The sequence below is a fragment of the Vitis vinifera genome, chromosome 14 (assembly GCF_030704535.1).
Source record: "Vitis vinifera cultivar Pinot Noir 40024 chromosome 14, ASM3070453v1".
Taxonomy (NCBI): domain Eukaryota; kingdom Viridiplantae; phylum Streptophyta; class Magnoliopsida; order Vitales; family Vitaceae; genus Vitis; species Vitis vinifera.
The window spans coordinates 4,602,654-4,616,562 of record NC_081818.1 but is presented as its reverse complement, the minus strand read 5'-3'; the positions used below and the strand labels follow the sequence as shown (position 1 = coordinate 4,616,562).

At 31.8% G+C, this 13,909-nt stretch overlaps 1 protein-coding gene across 2 annotated transcripts; it reads left to right on the top strand.

The window, feature by feature from the left end:
- Positions 1-366: 366 nt before the first annotated feature.
- LOC100250282 (protein BONZAI 3) lies at positions 367-11,067 on the top strand. 2 transcript variants are annotated; one of them, XM_010661710.3, is made up of 17 exons: positions 367-893; positions 2,471-2,518; positions 3,894-4,042; positions 4,160-4,208; positions 5,967-6,023; positions 6,454-6,633; positions 6,731-6,865; positions 7,181-7,242; positions 7,377-7,476; positions 7,566-7,680; positions 7,769-7,845; positions 8,371-8,508; positions 9,406-9,570; positions 9,729-9,842; positions 9,989-10,085; positions 10,410-10,671; positions 10,951-11,067. In XM_010661710.3, exons 1-16 carry the CDS (start codon positions 729-731, stop codon positions 10,544-10,546), a joined length of 1,788 nt encoding a protein of 595 aa, XP_010660012.1. In that variant the 5' UTR covers positions 367-728; the 3' UTR covers positions 10,547-10,671; positions 10,951-11,067. The 2 variants fall into 2 exon arrangements, with proteins under 2 accessions (XP_010660012.1, XP_002265395.2); XM_002265359.5 differs by having other exon boundaries at positions 368-893; positions 10,413-10,671.
- Positions 11,068-13,909: the final 2,842 nt, after the last annotated feature.

Genomic DNA, 13,909 nt, shown 5'->3' with positions numbered 1-13,909 from the left:
ATTAAAAGATACCACTCTTTCAAATAATTGTTTTACCTAGCCTACCCTTTTGGATAATTCTCCCTTTTTTTTTTTTCTCCTTGGGCCCCCTCTCGCCAACGGGGTATACAATATCATTTTAAAAAAAATTGTGTAAAAAAGAAAATTATCTTTTCAAGAAATAATTTCTAAAATTGGAAGAGAAGATTTCTCACTTTTTTTTTTTTAATTATTTTTAAAAATCGTCTCTTCAAGATCTTTCCCTTATTATTTCAAGAAATTATCTCTTAAAGATGTGATTTTAGTGTATATATTTTTTTAAAAAGTAATTTTATAAATCGTATATTGGAAATACGATATTTTTATAAAATGGAAGCAGGCAGCGAAAAGAAGTGGCAAAGCCGCCAACGTGTCGGCTGAGCCTAGCTGACCATAGAATTCTTGAACCCCAAGTCTAACAGAGCCTTCTCTTTTATTCCTTACAAAAACCAAGAAGAACAAAGAAAATTGAATTTTCCTCATACTGATTCCTGAAAGTTTCCTCTCATCCCCGCATGATTCTTCTTGAACATTATGGAGAACCAGAGAAAAAGGAATTGGGCTTTATATATATATATATATATATACATGCAAATATCACTTATGCATGCGAATGAACTGTCTTTGCCTTCTGTTACACGTATAAGAGTAATCAAAGGAGTTGAAATTCTAGAGAGAAAAGAAATCCCAGGGTTGTTTTAGAGAGAAAGATGGGAGGGTGTTTTTCAGATGTGAGAGGAGGGAAACAGGCTGTAGGAGTGGGCCTGACGGGGCCCAGTCTGCCTCCCACGCCCACCAGCGACGCTGCCCTCAACGACGCTGTTGACCACTTCTTTCGAGCTCGAGGCATTCAACCACTATTCACGCAGCTCGAGGTGGTGCCGCCCGTACACTTTGTTGTTTTTTTCCTCTAACCAAACGCTATTTCTCATTTTCTTTTCGATTTTGAATGTTTTTTTTTTTCAGCCACACATTGGGTCGAACACTAACTTTTGTGATTTTATTCTATTTTCTGGGTTGTTTTATTCCATTTTGCAAATTTTCGCTGTGCATTATCTTTGCTTCTTTTCTTTTCCTCGTATTATTTTTAAAACTTTTCTTTTCATTACATATACGAATCCCTAATGTTGTGTTTGGTTGCTGAGAAAGTGGAGTAAGGAAATCGTTGTCAATTGAAATTTTCTATTCCTATTTCTTGGCAATGGCAACCAAAATGGATTGCAAATTCAATACGAGGACACGATCAACCGATTTGCCCTGGAAATTGTTATTACTATTATCATTAGGAATTGGCCAAAAAAATCTTCATCGTTATTTTTATAATAGTAATTGCAAATGTTTTCTCAAGTGAAAACAGAGCTTTTAAAATATTCTGTGAAGAATATCTCTCATGAAATAATCCATAATTTTCTGAGATCAATTTCACGAAGAATTATGAAAATTATGTTTTTTTTTTGTTGTATACTGGAGAGTGAGGTTTCTTTTTAATGCTTCCTGGATGGTAACATTTGTATCCCACTGTTTTGATGTCCATGAGTGGAGCTTGATAATTGAAGTGTATGAGGTCTGCAGGGCAATTTTTGAGTTGTATTTGGGATTGCTGATGCAGAAGCATACATTCTCTATAGGGTATGGTAATATTATTAGATTTAAAAATACTAAAAGAATGGTGAATATAAACTGATAAATTTTAGATGTGTATTTGACTTTTGAGCATCGACAAAATCATTGATTCCAAACTTTTTATTTTCATCTAAATGTGTGCAAATGTGATAATGACTTGATGTTTGACTTATCTAAGGAATCATAGGTGAAAAAGTGTATTTTTTTTGTGGCTTCTGTTCATATCCTGGACCACTAGATACTTATCTGTTATATTCTGCGGGCTTTGTCTGAAGTTGTACTAGGTTTTGTTCACTTTAAGCACTTTCAAATCAGGGAAAAACTGGCCAGAAAATTGCATTTCCATACTGATCATCCATTTATCACCTGCTCTGATGGTCCCTGAGTGTCTGAATATGAGGTTGACCATTTTCTCAAATATTCAGTGTTAATGATGTGAAAGTCAGGTTGAACACTAAAAACAAGATGTTGCAACGTAATATTTTAAAGAAGAGAGGTTTTCCCCTTCATGCTCAGTATAATTCAATATCTGAAATGCCCTTTTAGAATGGGCAGGTGATCTTAGCATTCTATGATCCCCAAGGGAGATATATTTTGCAGACCTTGGATCCAGCTCTTTTCAAAATAAAGGTTAGAAATGTACCTACCTCCAAGAGTAAGAAGACCACCTGGAAATGGAAGATTCAACATTTAACTTTAATCATAGGCAGTAGTGATTCTAGAAACATGGATGGGTCTGTTGTTCAGAGTGTGTCGATTCCTCTTTATTGTCTGTCTGTTTGATTTTGTTCCTCAAATTGTACTAATATCTTTTCATTGATTTCTGCAGCTATCTTTTTCTGGTTCCAATTTACGTGATCGTGACATCATCTCTAAGGCATGTATTTTCACACGTGTTTTCATAGTGCAATATTCCTTTGCTGTCTTATTGGGCCTACCTTCTTTTGTTGTATTAAATGTCAGTTTGTTTGTGGTAGTTTGATTTTTCTTTTTCCTCTTTATTCTTGAATGCTTTGAAAGACTTCGGCTACTATTTTTTGCTTCTTGCTGTTCATTTGTCCAAGTGGATATGGAATTCTTACCTGGGTGTCCTATTGTGAGTGAAAACTTATTAAAAATACTAAGAGAGTAATTATGTAGAATAAAAGAACAAGAAATCTTGCTACAGGGAAACCTAGAAAAGAATGCAACCAAAACATGTAGCTGTAGGTGATGGTGGGGAAAAATCCGGGCTTCATTAGTGCTGGAGTGCATGTGATTTATAACACATTATGCATAGTATATACTGCATGAGGAGGAAATCTATAGGAAGAGAAGTGGTCTCTATAAAAATTTCCTTTTCAAAGTAAATAAAATTCCAATAAACAAAAAGCATTATTTCAAAAAGCAAGCTTTTCTGGCTGAAAATCCATTCAGAAAATCTGTATTTAAGCAAATATAAGATGAATTTTCATCAGGAACTAACGAAACACTTTATGATTTGTTCTATAGTCCTATTTGCATTATTACTTGACTGTGATGAATTGTTATCAAGAGCAATATCATAACATTCATTACAGAAGAGGGACTTCCCGTTCTCCTGCCACTCCCTCTGAAAATGGCCTCATTGTTAGGGCTAGAATTTGACAACCCTACAATCTCGATCAAAATATCCCCTAGACTCTGATTAATTTATTTCCTATTTGGTACTTGCACTATATAATAAAGTTTTTACCATGAATTATGAATCCCACCATTCATGGGAACTAATCCTAAGATTGGAAGGATCATGGGTGATGTGTATGTACATAACATGCTGAACCACATACCATCTACCTTAAAATTTAATTTATCCCACCATGTAAGTGTTCTTGCATACACAATTTTTGATATTTTGTATCTCAGCATAAAGCTGTAATATGAGTGTTAGGCATTTGTATGACAATATAACCAACTAAGTAGCAGCAGTGGTCTAAAGAAACAAGTCAAAGACTCAAAACCTACTGCTCTTCATAAGGTATTTACATGCCTACATTATCTTTCACTTATTTCATGTGTCAAAATTTTTTACTGTTGTAGTGGCATGCCCCTTGCATATTATGTAGAGTTGATCTGTGATACCTGGACTTGTTCTATCAAAGTGCTGGCATTGCTTTTAATTTTAGTAGCCTCTGTATGGTAAATATTTCTATGATATGTTCTGGTATATGGTGCTGAGGCTTGTCATGTTATGGTTTAAACTGAAAAAGTTCCTTTTCCCCCTTGTATTGCAGAGTGATCCTATGGTGGTAGCATATACTAAGAAAAGAGATGGAACACTTGAGGAACTTGGGCGCACAGAAGTAATAATGAACAGCTTAGATCCAGCTTGGATTGAAAAAATTACTGTTGCCTATCATTTTGAGATTGTTCAGCCATTGATGTAAGCATGCTATATATCTGTGTACATTTCTGCATTATGTAGATTTATTCTGTTCATTACTAGACCTCTCTTTAGCGTAATCGGTTCAATCATGTGTTTGCTCATTTGTGTTTCCAGATTTCATGTGTATGATGTTGATACAAAATATTACAATTTACCTGTGAAGGTAATTTGACATCTGCTTCTTAGTTCCTCTATAATATTAATCTGACTCCAATAAACTGTACTTTTGATGGGATTTGTTCAATATCTGCCTGTCAATAATTTGATGGACAAATAACAAAATTTTGTGGAGATTAAGATTTGCATAAATAAATGGATTCATTTAGATATACCATGGTGATCATATCACTACAAATTCCTTGATACAACATGTTTCTGTTTTCTATGTTTTGGATGTTCGTTTTGGGTCAACTAGGGAAAAAGGGAGTTCTGGACATTGATTTTAGAGTTTCTAATGAAAAATAAATGATAAGGTGGTTAGGTCTCTCTACTTCATACTCTTTTTTAGGATGAAAAATGGTTTTCTTCACGTTCTAAAATGTCAATCGATTTATCAAAGTACAACAATTTTCTGTTTTAATTTAATATATATGCAAATATTTGAGAATGCTAAGCATTCAATAACAGTGAAAAACCTAAGCACTTGCTTGTTGCCTGCCTCCCACTTTATCTTGATGATTAATCTGATTGGTGGTGGGCCATATGAAAAAACAATTTTCTTTTAGTTATATGCGTGCAAACCTGGAAGTTAGATAGCCACAAATTTATCATTAGGAATGGTGAAATAAAAAGAATGCTAGTAGCTCATGATTCAAATTTCTCACATGACATTTAAGTTGATCTGCTCTTTTAAATTTCACTTGGTTTTACACTTTCCTCGTTTATTCATGGTTTCAGCATTGTAAGAAAATGTAGCAGATCTTCATCTTTTTAGATCTATGATATGATTAATATTCACCTCAAATATTCTCAACAAGTCAAGTTTTCTCAAAATTTTCAGTATTTTTTTTTTTTTGGATTACTGAGGAACCTTCCATGGTCAAGCCTTTAGGACTCTCCATGGGGACCCAAACCTCGGGTGTTGATTGCCTCATAATAACTAGTATTGGATAAATTCAGGGTATCATCAGTGGCAAGATTTGAACCTAGGACCATGTGCCACTTACTGGGACCACACTTCCTAGTGTTCGCCCTGATCAACTAGGCTAATTTGGTGGGTCTCAAAATTTTCAGAAATTGATACTGTTTTTAATTTCTTCATATTCCAATGCAAACGAAAGTAGTGCAATCTAAATATCTTACCATGAAAATTCATCCTTAATATGCAAGTCCTTATGAGGACAACATTTTTATTCCCTCTCTATTTGCAATGTGCCTAGGTGTAATGTTCTTGAACAATTTGCATTGGCCATGTTTATTTTGTGAATTGCCTTCACGAAGGAAAATGCTTTTTGTCCCTTCTATATTTTTATTTTTTCAGCCTAAATTATGACCTTTGATTACAAAATTTAAATAGTGAGTTCCGAGAGTCAAATGATAATTCATGATACACTTCTCAAAAGAAATCCAATTTATTTAATATTTCATCTGAGAAACATAGGCTTGTAGCCATACATCATAAGTTTGTAGAAGAATTTTTCAAAGAACATCTTAAGGAAGATATTTTATTCATGTGCTTTAGGTAAATTATTTATTTTTGGCACATTTTAAGGAAGAGATTTTATTCATGTGCTTTAAGCAAATTATTTAATTTTTGGCAGTTTGTATATATATATATATGGTTACCAATTTTCAAAATTGAAATCATTGTTTCTTTTCCATAAATAAGTTTAGGGTTAAACTTTTACATTCAGATTTATACTTCAAAGTCTTTCAGAAGGTGAATTTCAGAGTTCAACTTTATTACTTTGTGGCCTTGCAGACGCTGAAGTTGAATGATCAAGAATTCCTTGGAGAAGGCAGTTGTGTTCTGTCAGAGGTAACTTGCCTTGGTTTGTCACAACTTAATGATGCTGCACAATCCTGCATGTTTCCTGTGTTCACAATAGCAATAAAGTTGATTAGAAATTACATAACCAGTACATTATGCAATGTTCCTGTGAAGTTTTTTGAGTAGCAGAAAAGCTATTTGGCTGTTTCTATGATGCTTCAAGTGAAAGTTTTCAATTTTCTGCATAAAAATGGCTTTTGAAAGTAGCCGTCCATCTCTAGAAAGAGCAGTTTTCTTTATACAGTTGTAGTGTTGTCTGATTTTAAAGCTTGTGCAGTAGTGCTTGTGTAACACATGGCAAGACATGCAAAAATGTAGTCATCTGTATTAGGAAGTCTATGGGACATTATTCATTACAAATATGTGGATATTATTGAACTTACACTTCATTGTATGTGTTTTGCTTAACTCATGGCAGATAGTGACTAAACAAGGCCAGAGCTTAACCCTAGATCTTCATAACAGAAATGGGAACAAGGGTTTGAAAAACCTAGGGAAACTCACTGTCCATGCAGAGGAAACAGTTGCTTCAAGGAATGCTATTGAGGTTATATTCCGTTGTTCACACTTGGACAACAAGGACTTGTTCTCTAAAAGTGTATGTACTTAGAACCCTGACTTAGAGCATTTTGTTACTTGTGTATTGATTTGTGTTTGGGTCTTAAATTTTTCACATCTTTTTTTTTCTTTATTAGGACCCTTTTTTAAGAATATCTAGGATTGTTGAAAATGGAGGTTCTGTTCCAATTTGCAAGACAGAAGTGGTTGATAACAACTTGAATCCAATCTGGAGGCCTTTATGTCTAACAATGCAGCAATATGTTAGCAAGGCAAGTTTTTCACCTTCTTACAATTCTAGTTAGATGGTCTATGGTAAAACTAAATGTAGATATTTGTGATTACTCTGGAAGAAAAGAGATACAAGTAATTTGTGAGCTACCTGAGTACAGTGTCTTTCAGTTCACAAAAATTGTGTTATTGTTTACTACATTACTTAAGGAACCATTGAGTGCTTTGGTTATTTCATATTTTTTTACTAAGATAGTGGGTGTCAAATCCACATTTTTTGGAACCAATTCGATGTCTTGGTGGGACAACCCCAGCCTACAGGTTACTAAACTTTCTGTTTCTCATTTGCTTTGCAGGATAACCCATTAGTTATCGAGTGCTTTGATTTCAATACTAGTGGGAATCATGTACTGATCGGGTAATTAATGAATCTATTTCTCTTATTAGTTTTTTATTATCATCCTTTCAGTTTTTTTTCCTTTGGTTTACCAAATTTTATGTCATCATCCTTTGTTTCCTGAGATATGTCAACTTTGAAAATTCCTTTATCAGTAAACTTCAGAAATCAGTGGCAGACCTGGAAAAACTTCATAAACAAAAAACTGGTGCCAGTTTCATCCTACCCTCTTCTGCTCAGCATGGTCATGAGAAGGTATTTGTTTGATACTTGGAAAAGGAACCACATATTGCATTAGTTGATGATTTTTAACCCTTGCATCTCTTATAACTATTAATGTATAGGTTTTGAAGGGCCAGCTATTTGTTGATCAATTTTGTGAGAAGCAGCTATACAGTTTTATTGATTATGTTTCTAGTGGATTTGAATTTAATTTTATGGTTGCTGTTGATTTTACTGGTAAATACTCTTCAGCTTTGCAGGATTGCTATCTTTTTGCGTTTTTATAATTTTTCTGTTTCATGAGCGGCCATTTTATTTTGTCCAGCTTCAAATGGAAATCCTCGAACTCCAGATTCTTTGCACTACATTGATCCTTCTGGCAGGTTCAATGCTTACCAACAGGTAAGGCTTCCCATCTACCATTAGTGCTCAATTGAAGATGCTCATTTAAATTGTGTTCCCACTATCCAGTGGTTTACTGGTGGAGATCTATTGATGGAAAAAGATTATTTGGTTTTTTGATACCAACCTATGGATATGATTGAGGAGTGTGGTAGATTTTATGACTGACTTAACTTCGTTAGGGTTTTAGCCTAACACCAGCCTTGTATACATTGTTGATCCACCATTATCTAATAGCTTAAATTTTTGGGACAACTTGGTAGCTTAACATAGCATCAACTTGGTTATCATGAGGTGGTGAGTTGAAACCATGCAGCATCTGTATTTCCCCTATTTACAGATCCCATGTGCAAGCCAAAAGAAGGATGTTTGGGAGGAGGGGTTTAACCTAACATGGAATTTGGTGTAGAAGATTGATTTATTTTGTGAGAGGCTTATGCTAATAGCTTGAATGTTAGCTCACAAAATAAATCAATCTTTATTGATGTAGTGGGTAATATAATTTCTTGACTGAATTCCTTTCAGGCTATAATGGAGGTCGGAGAGGTCATACAATTTTATGATTCTGATAGGCGCTTTCCTGCGTGGGGATTTGGGGGAAGGACAAATGATGGTACCGTATCACATTGTTTTAACTTGAATGGAAGTGCAAGCGGCATTGAGGTAAGAAGACTCATGGTTTTTCCAATTTGTCTTCTACACAACTACCAATAAAGAAGATATATTACATTTGTCTCTGCAATTTATCATAATGAAAACCTTGATTTTCTTCCAAGTTGTGAAAGTGCAAATTCTTGTTAATTCAAGGAAATGGATTTAACTCCATATTCATCACCTTACTCCTTTTGTTAGATTTTAGTATTAGTAAATTTTTTTAACTCAATGAAAATAATCTGTTCTATTGAAGACTTGACTTCATTATTAAAGACAGAAAAAATGGCTATCAATTGAAATGTCTACAACTAAGATCCTTTAAAATGGATTATATTGTTCTGATTATTTGCAATTAGATTTTGATTTTTGTGTTTTGGACTGAATTCCATGTCATGTCATATGTGTAGACAAAACATTTTTACTTGTATTTGCCCATAAAACTAATACTTAAAACCCTAGAATAAACAATTTTTTTTTTTTTTTTTTTTTTTTTTGTGGAGTTTGCCTCTTTGGTTTGTTATGTTTGCTCTTCAATTAAAAATAACCCTCTATATTCTTTGGTGAAATGAGAGAGTTTAACTAGTCTATGGAAGAGCTGTCTTGATATGCTCAAAATTAGCTAGTGCTTCATTGCATTTACTAATGATGCTTGTTCCAACAGGGCAGGGGAAAAAGAGAGAGAAATAGTGTAACCTATCAAGCAAAGACACATGTTTGTTTGAATTGTTCGTAGTTGTTATGATTGTAGCATCCCAAATATTGTTTTAGATGAGCTACACTGTAGTTGTAGCATAGTGCTCATTGCACTGGATTGCCTATTGATGCCTCCTGCCTGGACTATGTTCTGATCTATGAGGACCTCATAATAGGCCATTAGAACACTATTAAATTTCTATTATTTCACAGGTTGAAGGGGTCCAAGGGATCATGGCTGCCTATGCAAGTGCACTGAACCATGTTGCTCTAGCAGGACCGACTTTATTTGGACAAGTGATCAACAATGCAGCTGAAATCGCTGGCCAGTCCCTCTCCTATAACAGCTGCAAATATTTTGTTTTGCTTATCATAACGGTAGAGAGAAGAATGACTTCTAATTGCATTTATTTTTATTTTATTCTACTTCTTTGTAGAGAAAATCTAATTTCAAAGTTGCATTTATCTTTGTATTCTTTTTTCCTTTTTCTTTTCTTATTTTTTTTGGGGACTCAAATCATTTATCATCTTTTTAGGATGGAGTACTTACAGATCTCCAAGAAACAAAAGATGCTTTGGTCAGGGCATCTGATTTGCCCTTATCAATTCTGATAGTTGGAGTGGGAGGAGCAGATTTTAAACAAATGGAGGTGTACCCTTGTTTTCATATTTTAGCATTCAATACTTCAGTTAATTTATGCTTTTGTGGCATTTCAGTACTTAATGCTTTAATGGGTACTATGGGTTTCATGTCTCAACAATGTTTGAATGTGTTCTGATTCTTATTGTTTGGCAGATCCTTGATGCTGATAACGGTTGTCGGTTAGAGAGTTCTACAGGACGTGTAGCAACTCGAGATATTGTACAGTTTGTTCCCATGAGGGAAGTGCGTGGTGAGTACATATTTTTCATTAGCTTGTCCAGCATAGGTGTTGAAAAACTTGAGTTTTCAGCTCAAACTCCAATCTCACATCATCCTGTTAGAGGCTAATAGACGTCCTTGAATAGGTCGGAAAGTCCAGAGTTTGAGCAGTTTGCATATAACTTGTTTTTGTACATACCATTCTATTTTCTTCTCTCTTGAATCCTGGGTCTATAAATTTGAAATATTTATTTCCCTTTTATATCCCATAGACAAGAAAGATGTACTTTTTCTTGGCAAATCAATTTGAAAGTGGTTTTCCTTAAAGAGTAATTTCTTATCTTAAATCTTGAAGCAGGTGGGCAAACTTCCGTAGTCCAAGCTCTATTAGAAGAGCTACCTGGGCAGTTCCTGACTTACATGAGAAGCAGAGATATTAAACCCGGTGCAGTCAACATAGCTCAAACATCTGCTTCCCATGCCACCATCTAGTAAGGGTTGTCTCCCATTCATCACTCCAGAGTTCCAATACCGAAACTAGGTTGACAATATACATGCTGTCTATAGGAAACACAGATGATTGACATACCCCAAAGGGAAAAGGTTAGATTACTTAGGTGGTGTTTGTTTTTTTAGCTTTTTGCTGAAAGCAATTTAGTTTTAGAATTTAGGTTGTTTGTTTTTCTACTTTTTCATGACTTATTATAAACTTTTTACTAAATAGAAAAAGCCAAAGTATGTAGCTTTTTCTAAATAGAAAAAATAACATATTGATTTTTTTACTTTTTAATACTTAATAGAAATAAAAGACTACAAAAACAAACAACCTAATATTTAACACTATTAAGCATTAATGTTCTATTTAGAATTAAGTAAAAAAACAAACACCACCTTAGTCTATACTGGGTACAATCTGTTTTCAAGAATGATGAATTGACCCAATTGTAGTAACAATTGATAGCATTGGAATGCACTGATTTGATTACAAATATTGAGAGTTTCATCAGTGTGTATCATGCATGCCAATTGACCTTTAAGCTTATATTTTTAGGCAGCAAGCCAATGATGTATTTCATGCCAATTTTATTCTTGCATCCCAATGGATATGGGTTAGCATGTGAAGTGTTTTCCACGAAGGATCAACAAGCTAGCGCATTTTATTCTTCAGAATAACTATGTTTTTCTGTACAATATTTAGATGGTTATAATTTTTAAAAAAGCTAGACTCCCCCCGTTTTAAAAAAAAAATAAAAATAAAAATGTAAGATGCATTGATCTTCTACCCACTTTACTTCAACCATTAATATATAATAAGTTTGGAATTCCTAAATTCGATAATATAGGAGCCGGATTGATCATATGATTGAAAAACAGTTTCTTATTTTTACAAATAAAAAACTATTTAAAAATTTTTTTAAGACCATTTGACTATTGTTTTTTGGAAAGAGTTTTTAAAAATAAAGTGAAATAGAGAATAAATTTTAGAAAATAAATAAAGATTGTTTTTACTAGTTTTTAAAAACAAAAGGAAAATGTAGAATTTTTTAAAAAAAGTATAAAAAAAAACAAATAAAATTGAACATGATATCATTTTCCATTCTCTCTCTACGATTTAATACTGATACCGAAAATCTTAAAATATGATATTCCTTAAAATTATATATACCTTTTAATTTTTTTTGATTGATTTAAAATTTTATATTAAGGAAATAAAGTTCAAATCCAATTGTACTTGATACATAAATTTTATTAATTTTAAACTAAAAAAACCCATCTAATTAATACTAAAAAGTCATAGAACTAATAAAACTAGTAAGTCACATCCCACAATTTATTTTAGATGTTTGGGTTTGTTTCTTTTATATATATATATATATATATATATATATATATATATATATATATATATATATAATATTTTTACAATTTTTTTTTATTAGGAAAATGAATTCCAAATTAAACAAAATTTAATGTCTTGGTTTAGAATGATTTTATTGTTTCTTTTCTATATAGAATAATTATTTTCTATTTTTTTTACTAGAAAAGTGAACTTCAAATTAATCAAAACTTGATGTGTTAGATTCCTTAATAAGTTTAATAATTTTTAAATATAATTTAAAACTTAAATAGTGAACCAATTAATATTAGAAATTTATAAACAAAAAATTGGTCTAAAATGATTTTAGTATTTCATTTTTACATAAAATCATTATTTTTTTTAATTTTTATTCACTGGGCAAATGAATTCCAAATTAGACAAAACTCAATGTGTTGGATTCATTATCAAGTATAGTATTTTTTTAAAGTAATTTAAAACTAAAATAGTGAACCAATTATTACCAAAAATTTATAAACATAAGTTGGTCAAGAAAGACTTTATTAATTGTTTCTCTTCTATATAAAATCATTATTTTCCAATTTTTTTTACTAGGCAAATAAACTCCAAATTAAACAAAACTTAATGTGGTTGGATTTATTAACAAGTCTAATAATTTTAAAAAATAATTTAAAACTCAAATAATAATCCAATTAATACTATACATTTATAAACAAAAATTGGTATAACTCTATTGTTTCTCTTCTATATAACATCATTATTTTCTATTTTTTTTTAACCAAATAGATAGGTTCTAAATTAAACAAGACTTAGGTGATGTTTGTTTTTTGATTGAATAGAAAAAGTAAAATATTTTGGTTTTTTTTTATTCAGCTAAAAACATATTGTTGATACTAACCAATATAATTAAAATGAACTTGTTATCAATAAGTTTAATTTAATTATGTTGGTTGACGTAAATGAATTACTTTTAACTGAATAGAAAAAGCCAAATATTTTAGTTTTTTCTATTCAACCAAAAAACAAACACCACCTTAATGTGTTGAATTTATTAATAAGCTTATTAATTTTTTAAAATAATTTGAAATTCAAACAATAAACTATTAACACTAAAAACTTATGGATACAAATTGATTTATAATAGCTCTATTTTTTTTGTACATAATTATATTTTTATAAATTTTCTTATTATAAAAATAAACTTCAAATCAAATGATACTTTGTATTGAATTTATTAATGAATTTAACAATTTTTACGGATAATTTGGAACTCAAAAAATAGATCTAATCATTAAAAAAACAAAAAGATTAAAATTGATATATTATGAGTTATGAATTGAAAAAATATATATAATTAATTATAGATTAAATCAAAATATTTTAGAATATTATATAATAATTTAGTATTGAATGTGCACATAAAATGAAAAACTTGACTCAATTTACAAATTAAAAAGTTAAACTTTATTCATTATTTATTTTTAATAAAATATTATTATTTGAAATTATTATTATTCATTTTTAACGGAAAAAAAATTAGGAAGATGTTAATATTCTTATATTTCTAATATATACTAAAATAATTATTTATTTATTTATTATTATTATTTTTTATAATAGTATCCATCTGCAAGTGCGTCAAGCAACGGCCTTGAGGCTTTAAGGATTTTCACCAGGGCAACTACTCTATCTCTTGCTTGCTCCAATGAATCGATGTTACCAAACAAATCCAAACCCATGCCATATTTCAACAAGTCATCCAATGAAATATCGCCATCACCCAGCAAACCACAGAGTAAGAACAATGACTTGACTTAACACTTATCAAACGTTTGTAGCTCCATTCCAGACATGAGTACACGTTTTTATTCACTCCTCTGATGTTTGTTGGTGCAGATGCTCTCAATTCTTCCAAGGCATTCTTCCATACAGCCAAGCTCCCACCTTTTAATGTCTTTGCAATTGTTACAATCGCAATTGGTAGACCCTCACATTCTTCGACTACCTTCATTGCTATG